We start from the raw sequence: 12280 nt of genomic DNA on the forward strand, positions 1-12280 counted from the left end.
TGCTATAATCACCTTAGCTTAATATTTTTTACTTTGTCATAGAGCTTGTGTGTTCTGTTCACTCACCAAATATTTATTGAATGCCTCAGTGTACTCAGAACTGTGCTATGCACTGGTTGCTGGTAAAATAAATATGTGTTTTTCTTGAGTATTATTTTTTACTTTTTTTTTTTTCCTAACGATTTTATTTATTTATTTAACAGAGATCACAGTATGCAGAGAGGCAGGCAGAGAGGGCTGGGGGGAGCAGGCTCCCCGCTGAGTAGAGAGCCCAATGTGGGGCTCGATCCCAGGACCCTGGGATCATGACCTGAGCTGAAGGCAGAGGCTTTAACCCACTGAGCCACCCAGGAGCCTCTTATTTTTTACTCTTGATGCATTTCTAGAATTATGTATAAGAAGATTAGTATTTTACTTATAAATAACCGTTTTCTTTAAAAATATATTTTTTAACAGATGCACTTAAAGGAAAGGCAAGGTAGTTTCGAGGTAATGCTTTCTTCTTACTGTCTTTATTTTTTCTATGTACGTAACAGAAAATTAGGAAGAGAATAAATATTATCTATAATCCTGTTGTCCAGAAATAACCACAATTATTGTATTAGTGTATTTTTAAATTTTAAGTGTGGAAAGGAACTTTCTGAACTGGTGGGAGAAAGACTTGAACTAGATTTAAAAAGAACCCTGAGCCCCACACAATTGGAGTTCCTAAAATCAAAGAATACATAGAAATTGGAAGCTATAAGATAAAAATATCTCCATTATCGAGAGAAAATGCTATACCTCACCAACTTTTAGGGTAAAATAAATTTTTCAAATATATAGGGTACAGTATACTTAATGTACTTGAGCTGAGTAAAATACTTACGGAATTTCTCTAAACAAATAAAAGCTCAATAGAGTAGGAATGGCTATCATGTTCAAACCTTATCAGTGCTAGGGTTGGATATTATAATTTATATAATGGAAAAATTTTGATAGACATTTTTTTTTAAGATTTTATTTATTTATTTGACAGAGATCACAAGTAGGCAGAGAGGCAGGCAGAGAAAGAGAGAGGAAGGGAAGCAGGCTCCCTGCCGAGCAGAGAGCCCGATGTGGGGCTCGATCCCAGGATCCCGAGACCATGACCTGAGCGGAAGGCAGAGGCCCAACCCACTGAGCCACCCAGGCGCCCCTGTGATAGACATTTTAAATTAGGGTAGTGGTAGTGGGGGTAAGAATGATAGGAAAACTGTCCAAACGAGATAAAAACAGAGGAAATAATTAAGTATGATAAATGAAAAAAAGCTTACTAATGAAAAATGAACAATAATATGATAAGCTTAAAACCAAATTTGACTATCATCACAGTATATGTAAATGGGCTCAGTTCCTCTGTGTAAATGTGGTATCTACAAAGAGGTTTAAAAAGTGAAATCCAGGGCGCCTGGGTGGCTCAGTGGGTTAAGCCGCTGCCTTCGGCTCGGGTCATGATCTCAGGGTCCTGGGATCGAGTCCCACATCGGGCTCTCTGCTCAGCAGGAAGCCTGCTTCCCTCTCTCTCTCTCTCTCTCTCTCTGCCTTCCTCTCCGTCTACTTGTGATCTCTCTCTGTCAAATAAATAAATAAATCTTTAAAAAAAAAAAAAAGTGAAATCCAGCTATATATTGTTAAAATAGTATAAACAGGGGTTAGCGGGGAACCTGCTTCCTCCTCTCTCTCTGCCTGCCTCTGCCTACTTGTGATCTCTCTCAGTCAAATAAATAAGATTAAAAATATATATATATTAACAGTATTAACAATAAAGCAAAATTCAGGATAAAAACCATTAGTTGATACAAATAGGATATTGCTAATAAAATAAGTCCACTAAAAAGGTTAAAAATGCCATGTGTAGCAAATAAGATAGCAGCTACCTATATAAGCAGCATACCCTAAAAATACCCAGAATTTGAATATTATTTATTTATTTATTTGACACACAGAGATCACAAGCAGGCAGAGAGCAAAGCAGAGAGGGAGGGAGGGAAGCAGGCTCCCTGCTGAGCAGAGAGCCTGATGCGGGGCTCCATCCCAGGACCCTGAGATCATGACCTGAGCCAAAGGCAGAGGCTTTAATCCACTGAGCCACCCAGGCACCCCAAAAATACCCAGAATTTGATAAAAAGATAATTAATACAATATTGAGTGCCCCGGGATAAGTTAATTCATAATTTTATAGGTTATCAAGGAACTAAATTTTATCCTTATGTCTGCTTCTCTGTCCTCATTGCTGGTTTTGACGTTGACCAGCTCCCAAGTATTTGTTAAGAATGCTGCCACGGTTTGAAACACCACATACTCATTTCATATTGCCTGGCAGAAGAAAGACTTCCTTTCCAAGCTCTGCATTTTATCTTTAATGATAGGGAAACTTTCTCAGGAACCACCCAGCCACCTATCTTGGAATCTCATTGGCCAGAGCTAGGTCATTTGGTGACCTCTGAATCAATCACTGACAAGCAGAGTAGGACCACTACATTGTGATTGGCTTAAACTACTTACGATTTATTCTTGAGTCCTATGAGAAAGAGATCAATGCCTGAACAAAATCAGGCTCCTGCCAACAAAGCATGAGGTGGAAAAATGGCTTTTAGTTATGGAGCTAGCAGTGTCTGCAACATCTCACAGTGCTTTGCTCCCACACGTAAAATTAAAACCACACTAGACTGACCCCCCCCCCAAAAGATGCAAATGGCTAAAATCAGAAATACAAATCAAGGTTTCACTACCAGCCTTCCAGAAATGGAAACATAAGAGAATCCTATGAACAGTTGTGTGCCAACAGAATAGATATTGTAGCTGAAATGAACAAATCCCTAGAAATGAACAAAATTACCTAAATTGGCCCAAGAAAATCTCAACAAAGCTATAGCAAGTAGAGATTGAATCAGTAATCAAAAACCTTCCGGGGGCGCCTGGGTGGCTCAGTGGGTTAAAGCCTCTGCCTTCGGCTCAGGTCATGATCCCAGGGTCCTGGGATGGAGCCCCGCATCAGGCTCTCTGCTCAGCGGGGAGCCTGCTTCCTCCTCTCTCTCTCTGCCTGCCTTTCTGCCTACTTGTGATCTCTGTCTGTCAAATAAATAAATAAAATCTTTAAAAAAACAAAAAAACAAAACCTTCAAACGTGGGTCACCTGGGTGGCTCAGTTGATTAAGCATCCAACTCTTGATTTTAGCTCAAGGTCTCGATTTCCACTTCGAGCCCCACATTGGGCTCCACAGTGTGCATGGAACCTAAATAAAACCAAAAAACCTTCCAAAAAGAAAACTCCAGGACCAGACTTTCTCATCAAATGAGTACCAAACATTTAAAGAAATGACACCAGACCTTCTCAGCGTTTTCCAAAAAATTAAGGAGGAAGGAACACTTCCTAACTCATGCTATGAGGCCAGCATTACCCTGATACCAAAGTCAGAAAAAAGACATCACAAGAGAAGAAAATTACAGGATAATATCCTCTGTGAATACAGATGTAAAAATTCTCAACAGATTGCTAGGGCAAGGGGGTAGGGAGAGGATGATGGGGTTATGGACATTGGGGAAGGTATGTGCTATGGTGAGTGCAGTGAAGTGTGTAAACCTGGTGATTCACAGACCTGTACCCCTGGGGCTAATAATACATTATATGTTAATTAAAAAAATTTTTTTAAGTTAAAAAAAAAAACTCTCAACAGAGTAATAGCACATCAAACTAATGGCATGTAAAAGGATTGTATACTATAGTAATTGGAATTTATTCCAGGAATGCAACAATGATTGACATAAGAAAGTCAATGGGGGTGCTGGGTGGCTCAGTTGGTTAAGCAACTGCCTTCGGCTCAGGTCATGATCCCAGGGTCCTGGGATGGAGTCACGCATCAGACTCCCTGCTCCACAGGAAGCCTCTTCTGCCTTTCCCACTTCCCCTGCTTGTGTTTCCTCTCTCACTGTGTCTCTCGCTGTATCTCTCTGTCAGATCATTAATTAAAATCGTTTAAAAAAAAAAAGGAGGGAGGGATGCCTGGGTGGCTCAGTCGGTTAAGCATCTGCCTTTGGCTCAGGTCTTTGAGTCCCTCATTGGGCTGCTTGCTCAGTGGGGAGCCTGCTTCTGCCTCTGCCTGCCTCTCTCCCTGCTTATGCGCACACGCTCACTAGCTCTCTTGCAAAAATAAAATCTTTAAAAAGTAATAAAAATTTTATTTTATTTTTTTTAAGATTTTATTTATTTATTTGACAGATCATAAGCAGGCAGAGAGGCAGGCAGAGAAAGGAGGAAGCAGGCTCCCTGCCGAGCAGAGAGCCCGATGCGGGGCTCGATCCCAGGACCCTGGGATCATGACCTGAGCAGAAGGCAGAGGCTTTAACCCACTGAGCCACCCAGGCACCCCAAAAAGTAATAAAAATTTTAAAAAGAAGGAAAGAAACAGAATCTTCTCAATAGACACAAAAGACATTTGACAAAATCTGACACCTTTTCATAATCGAACATTCAAAAAACCGGGAGCAGAAGAGTTCCTCAACATGATAGTATTTTTGAAGAACCCACAGCTGACATCATACTCACTGGTGAAACCCTGAAAAGCTTTGTCCCTAAGATCAAGAACAAGATCAAGGATGCTTGCTTTCACTACTATTATTAAACATTGCCCTAAAAGTTCTAACTAAAGGAATTAAACAAGAAAAAGAAAAAATGGCATCCATATTGGAAAGAAAGAAGTGAAACCATTTCTGTTCACAGATTAGTTGTATTTCATCAAAATGAAAAGCTATGTACATCAAAGCATATTATCAAGAAAGTGGAATTGGAGAATTGGAGAAAATATTTGCAGATCATATATCAGATAAGGGTGTAGTATCCAGAATATATCAAGAGCTACTGCTCAACAACAACAACCTGATTAAAAAATGGGTAAAGGCCCCAAGGACACATTTGTCCAAAAAAGAAGATAAAATAGCCAAAAGATGCTCAGCATAGTTTTTCATTAGGGAAATGAAAATCAAACATGAGATACCACTTTACACATACCCAGGATGGCTGTAATTAAAAATAAAAGTTAAGTGTTATCAAGAATGTGAAGAAATTGGGATCCTTAATGGGAGTGTAAATGGTGCAGGTGGGGTAAAGGGTATATGGGAATCGATTGCTTGTTACAGAGTTTCTTTTTGGAGTGATGAAAAGTCTTGGAAATAGATGGTGGTGGTCACACAATATGGTGACTGTAATGGCACTGAAGTATATGCTTAAAATAGTTAGTATGGCAGATTTTTTGTTGCATATTTTACCACAATAGAAAAGAATTTTAGTCTATCATTTATTTCCAAAATTGTTAAATAGTTCTTGGAGACATACTCTTGTAAGGAGGAGAGAGATGATTTTTTTTCACATTTACTTTTAATGTATTTATTTTTGTTGTGTCTTACGAGGTTCGGCCTAGTCATCTTGCTTAGTCTCACAGTGAATATATTCATAAATTAATGACTTCTAAACTTATAGGGGTGTTGGGCTGCCTCAGTCAGTAGACATGCAACTCTTGATCTCAGGGTTTTAAGTTTGAGCCCCACGTTGGGTGTAGAGATTACTTAAAAATAAAATCTTGGGGCGCCTGGGTGGCTCAGTGGGTTGAGCCGCTGCCTTCGGCTCGGGTCATGGTCCCAGGTCCTGGGTTCGAGCCCCGCATCGGGCTTTCTGCTCAGCGGGGAGTCTGCTTCCTCCTCTCTTTCTCTGCCTGCCTCTCTGCCTACTTGTGATTTCTTTCTGTCAAATAAATAAATAAAATCTTAAAAATAAATAAATAAATAAAATCTTAAAAAAAAACTTGTATATTTGCCATTCAAACAGTGAATTATTTAACCAATTAAATGTAATTGTTTTTGACAATAGCTCTTGATCAGGTAGATGTAATTGTATTTTTTCATAAAACTAATACTGCAGGAAGGAGGGTATATGAGAAATCTCTGTACCTTCTGCTCAGTTTTACTATAAACCTAAAATTGCCCTTTTTAAAAAAATTTGTTTTATTTATTTATCTATTTATTTATTTATTTGAGAGAGAAACTCAAGCAGGGTTATGGCAGTAGAGGGACAAGCAGACTGTCTGTTGAATGGTGAGTCCCACGCAGGGCTTGATCCCAAGACCCTGACTGAGATCATGACGTGAGCCAAAGTTAAGACACTTAACTGACTGAGCCTCCCAGGCATCCCTAAAACTGCTCTTAAAAATAAAATCGTTTTTAAAAATAATAAAATACTATGCTTACTTTGGAGAACCACATTTGGAGAACCTTGAGAACCTGCGTTTTTGTTAGGCTGAGTATTAGGCAAAATTAGATCTTCAGTTAACCAAAAGTTTCTTGGATCCTTTATCCTGCTTTGTGTCAGCCCAGATGGATGTACAGACCCTGAAGAGACTCCATATGTTTAATTTGCCCTTTTGTTTCAAGAGACATCCAGCAGGGACTGGAGAAGATAACAAGCTGTGCTTTTCTGTCTTAACATATTTAATTTGCTACCCCATCATATGCCAATTATTAAATAATTTCTAGAAATTATTTTTAGGAGGAATATCTACAGCGCAATGCAATAGTAGAAATGAGAAGTTAATACTTTTCTTTTCATTCTGTGAATTTACAACCTATGCTTGAGTTTAACCTTTTCCTATTGAACTGTTTGGGTAACTGTCAACTCTATCTCCAGTACCTATCCTTTTTTCTCAAGGTCTTTTTTTCTTCTGGATTGTTGTAATACCTCTGTCCTAATTGCCTTACTTCCACTCTTGGCTTTATTGTAATCCATTTTCTTTTTCTTTTTCTTTTTTTTTTCCTCCCTTTTTTTTAAAAAAAGATATTTATTTAAGAGAGGGGAAGCATGAGCATGAGCAGTAAGTAGTAAGAGCAGGGGGAGGGGTAGAGGGAGAAGCAGTCTCCCTGCAGATCAGGGAACCTGATTCGGGAATTCATCCCAGGACCCTGGGATCATGACCTGAGCTGAAGGCATCGGCTTAACCAGCTGAGCCACCTAGGTGCCCTGTAATCCATTTTCCACAGCATAGCCAGAGCAATCCTTCGAGAGTTGCACTATCCAGTATGATAACCATCAACCTGGTGTATGACTATTTAAATTAATTCAAGTTAAAAATTAAAAATCAGTCCCTAGTCACAGTAGGCACATTTGAGATACTCAGTAGCCACTTGTGGCTCGTCGCTACTAGATTGAGCAGAGCAGATCCACAGCGTTTCAGGAAATTCTGTTAGCATTGTACTAGAGGATAAATCAAATCATATCTCACCATTACAACCAAAATTTCTTACCCTGACTGGCAAGGCCCTATAAAATCTTTTTAATCTCTGCTTTTTCACCTCTTTGTTATAATCCTTTATTCATAATATCTTAGACAGGTTGGACTTCTGTCTGTTCTTTGATTATGCCAGAATTTTTTTCCCTTTCTCAGGGCTTTGCACTGGTTATTCCTTATTTTGAATGAATTTTTTTAAAAGATTTATTTATTTATTTTAGAGAGTGGGGGGCAGGGCAGACGGAGGATAGAGAAAACCCCAAACAGATACCCCTCTGAGCTTGGAGGCAGACATGGGGCTTGATCTCTGGACCTTGAGGTCATGACCTGAGCTGAAATCAAGGGTCTGATGCTCAACTGACTGAGCCACCTAGGCACCCCAGTTATTCCTTCTGTTTGAAACATGCTTCCTTCCAGACCTTTACATGATTGCTTCATCATTTAGGTGTCAACTCAAATATTAACTTGTTAAGAGAATTCTTCCCTGTCTACCCTGAGAAGTACCTTTAAGAAGTTCCTGCAGGAGCTCACACACTCTCTCTCAAATCTTTTTTTTTTTTTTTTTTTTTTTGTAAGAAGTTCCTGATCATTGGGGCACCTGGGTGGCTTAGTTCATTGGGTACCCTCCTCCCGCTCAGGACTGAGCATTTTTTTTTTTTTTTTAAAGATTTTATTTATTTGACAGACAGAGATCACAGTAGGCAGAGAGGCAGGCAGAGAGAGATAGAGGAGGAAGCAGGCTCCCCGCTGAGCACAGAGCCCGATGTGGGGCTCGATCCCAGGACTCTGGGATCATGACCGGAGTCGAAGGCAGAGGCTTTAACCCACTGAGCCACCCAGGCGCCCCTAGAACTGAGCATTTTCAGAAAATTGTATTGGCAGTGATACATGCACATAATGTTGTTAGCCAGCTTTATAATATATACACAAATACATGTCTGGTCTTCACTGTTCTGTTTTCCATAGTCTGTACAGATGTATAGTTTATTGGTATCACAGTCTGACCTACTCTTCTTACATATCATTAGATAGTCTAACATGGTTTTACAGTTATTCTGTGTGAAGAACTCTGTATTTTTCCACCATAGAAGATAAAGGTTTTAAAAGAAATAGGTGACAATACCACTGTTTTCAGTGAACTTACCTTATTGGAAAGATAACAAAAATGAGCACTTAAGAAGCAACATCAGATAAGGTTACTGATCAGGTGTTCCGCAAATATACTAGAAAAAAAAGAACAGAAAGTAATGGTAGGTAATAGTATTTCATATTGATTTTATTTTTTCATTGTTTTCTTAAATTTTTATAATGAGACTGTATTACTTTTGGATTTGGAACAGAAAGAGTTAAGTATTAGATATAGCACATACTGAGTGCACAAAGTACACGAAATATTTAAAGAAGAAAAAGAAGCAGAGTTGGGTGAGAATTAATCATGGGTAGTTTTCTGGAAAGAGCGTATACTCTTATGTGTTTTAGTCGATCTTGGTTTGGCCCAGACTGTTACTTTCTGGTGCTGCCTCACTTTTTGCATCTAGTTTCCTTAACTCATTTGGGTACTAAGTGGTGACCTGTAAGAAGACCACGCTGGAAATATCAAAAATAGAGGAATGTTATTTCTGCCTTTGCAGGTTGCTTCATGTGCGAAATGGAAACTGCAAATATCACTTGGGTGAAGAAACATTTAAGTTAGCTCAGACATATATGGATAAACTCTCAAAACATGGCCAGCAAGCAAACAAAGCTGCACTGTATGGAGAACTGTGTGCACTACTCTTTGCAAAGAGTCACTATGATGAGGTGAGTGTTTTGAAGTGCATTTCTTTGTGACCAGCAAGTAGCTATAAACAGATGGTAAAATCAAAACAAACAGATAAAACAACAACAACAACAAAAACAGAGGAACCTGAGCAGGGGGTGATGGACACAATAGGTAAAGGGTATTTAAGAGATAATGTCCAGTTACAAAATAAATAAGTCATAGGGATGAAAAGTACAACATAGGAAATATAGTCAATAATATTGTAATAATGTTATATGGTGACAGATGGTAACTATACTTACTGTGGTGAGCATAGATAGCATAATGTATAAAATTGTCCAGTCATTGTGTTGTACACCTGAAACTACTATAACATTGTGTGTCAACTATACCTCAACTTTAGGAAAAGGAAAAATCATATAATCTTGTATTAGTCTTAATAGATTTTATTCTCACATATCAGGTTTACTTAAAGCACTACACATTTGTAATGGAATATTTGAAATGAGGCAGAAAGAGTATACTATGAGATGTATTTTAAACATACACATGTATGGTTTATGGCCTATTTTTGTTTTTAATTTGACCAAATAAATCTCTATCTAAATTATTTTGATGGGCATGCTCTGTCAAATCAACCCTTAATAGATCCCTTTTTTTTGGATGTGTAGCTCTGGGTGAACTCTCAGAAGTTGAAGGCATTCATTCTAATGGGAAGCTAGATTTTATTTATACTTTTTTGCATTGTTTTGCTCCTTCCTCTGCCTTACAATAAAGATAGTTTCACTCCTGTCTTTATGCTATTAATTTCATGCTTCAGTGCTAATGAATACATAGTTGAGAAGTAACTTATGTCTTTTTAACTCCTTTACTTGGTTGTTTTCTGTATGGAAGAGTAATTATTTATGTTGCCACATAGCAGTCATTTAGCTTTCATATTTTACAATTATGCCTGTCTTGATTTTTGCTCCATTAATATTCCATATTTAAAGGAAAATTATAATTAGAGGTAAAGCTAGAAAATTCTAGAATGATTATAAAGTGAGGTTGTGCAGCCCTGATGCTAGGATTATCCTTACTATCCATATAAGAAGGCATCAAATCTGCGTGTAAAAATCTAAAACCCTTATCAACAAGCCTACAATTTCTTAGAGGGGTGTTAGGTATGTTCTTCTGGTTATTTTTGATGATGAATTCCTATATCTGCTGAATTAGTTCTGTTTTGCTGCTCCCTCTGTGCAGTAATTGTTCTATAGCTTATCCAAATATAAAACTCAGCCTTTTTCTTTTATTTTCACACACCAAGAACAAAAAACCCCATTCACAGAAGGCCTTTGTGTGGATAGCTGACTTTACTGGAAATGAGAGTACGATATACAACAGTTTGAGTATTAGAAATGTCTACTTTAAAAGTTATTCAGGTGCCTCACCATCTTTTTTTAAAATAATTTTTAAAATTATTTTTATTAACATATAATGTATTTGCCCTAGGGGTATAGGTCTGTGAATCATCAGGCTTACACATTTCACAGCAGTCACCGTAGCACATACCCTCCCCAATGTCCATAACCCAGCCACCCTATCCCTACCCCCCCCACTGCCACCAACCATCAGTTTTGTGAGATTAAGATTCTCTTAATGGTTTGTCTCCCTCCTGTTCCTGTCTTGTTTCCCACCATTTTTATATATCTATGCATAGGAACTCACTTTTTTTTTTTTTTTTTTTTTTTTTTTTTTAAAAAGCTCTGTGGCCAGTGTGGGGCTTGAACTCATGACCCCAAGATCAGTAGTCACATTTTCTACTGACTGAGCCAGCCACGCACCCCAAATAGTTTACTTTAAATATAGGTAAGTTTCGGGCCACCTGGGTCGCTCAGTCAGTTAAGTGTGTGCCTTCGGACTCAGGTCATGATCTCAGGGTCCTAGGACTGAGCCCCACATCAGGCTTCCTGCTCAGTGGGGAGCCTGCTTCTCCCTCTGCCTGATGCTCCCCCTGCTTGTGCTCGCTCTCTGTCTCTGACAAATAAATAAAATCTTTAAAAATATATATAGACAAGTTTGTCATTGATCGCTACAGAAAAGTACAAAAATATTGAGGATACAGTTTGATGAGTTATCACTGTATTTTGATACTAACATGGCTAGGCTATGCTGACAAACTAGCAGTGACGTGGAGAGATAAATTTATTTCTTGTTCATGCTGCATCCTGTCTTGGGATGCCTATGGTTCTGCTTAACGTTCTGTTCACATTTGATCATCAAAACCCCATGTGATGGAGCATCCTCTGTCTAAAACATTAGCAGCCTTAGAGCAGAGGCAAAAGCATCTTGAGGAAGTACTACTTGCTCTTGAAGCTTTTTCCCAATAGAAATTGCTCATTTCACTTTCATATTTTAATTAAGTTTTTAATTGGCCAAAGAAAATCATGTGGCCACTATCATCTTTAATGTGGAAGGGAAGTATATCCTTCCCCAAGGAAGTAAATATTTTAAAGAAGTATTACAGTCTACAGTTTTGAAGATTTTAACTTACTACTCTGAAACAAAATCTGCTTATTTAACATGTTTTTAAGATTTTTTTTATTTGAGAGATCGAGAATTAGAGGGAGAGAGCACAAGAGGGGGGAGGGTCAGAGGGAGAAGCAGGCTCCCCACTGAGCAGGGAGCCTGATGCTGGATGATGCAGGACTCCAGGATCATGACCTGAGCCAAAGGCAGTTGCTCAACCAACTGAGCCACCCAGATGCCCCGGTGCTTATTTAACATCTTAAAAACAGCCAGGTTTTTGGGCCTAAATCACATACATTTCATTTTTACATCAAAATTACTTTGGAATCTTTTAGGTGGAATGAAGAGAAGGAAGCTTGCAGAGGGTAACAAATTTTTTTTTTTTTTTTAGTATTTTCCAATTTTTCCTCTCCCTCCCCCATTCCTTATAATTCTTTTTTTTTTTTTTTTTTTTTTTTTTTTTTTTTTTTTTTAAGATTTTATTTATTTGACAGAGAGAGAGGAAACACAAGCACCGGGAGTGAGAGAAGGAGGAGCAGGCTTCCCACAGAGCAGGGAGCCCGCTGTGGGGCGCAGTCAATCCCAGGACCCTGGGTTCATGACCTGAGCTGAATGTAGACACTTAACGACTAAGCCACTGAGGCACCCCCTTTTATGTTATTTTATTAAGATTTATTTATTTGACAGAGAGAGCAAGAGAGCACAAGTAGGGAGA

General features: G+C 38.6%; 1 protein-coding gene across 1 annotated transcript in view; it reads left to right on the forward strand.

The window, feature by feature from the left end:
- Nucleotides 1-12280, forward strand: part of APPBP2 (amyloid beta precursor protein binding protein 2) — a 66993-nt gene that overhangs the window by 35306 nt on the left and 19407 nt on the right. The window contains 1 exon segment of the mRNA XM_047707157.1: nt 8927-9095. Coding sequence (XP_047563113.1) covers nt 8927-9095 — 169 coding nt within the window.

The sequence above is a fragment of the Lutra lutra genome, chromosome 16, assembly GCF_902655055.1.
Source record: "Lutra lutra chromosome 16, mLutLut1.2, whole genome shotgun sequence".
Lineage (NCBI taxonomy): Eukaryota > Metazoa > Chordata > Mammalia > Carnivora > Mustelidae > Lutra > Lutra lutra.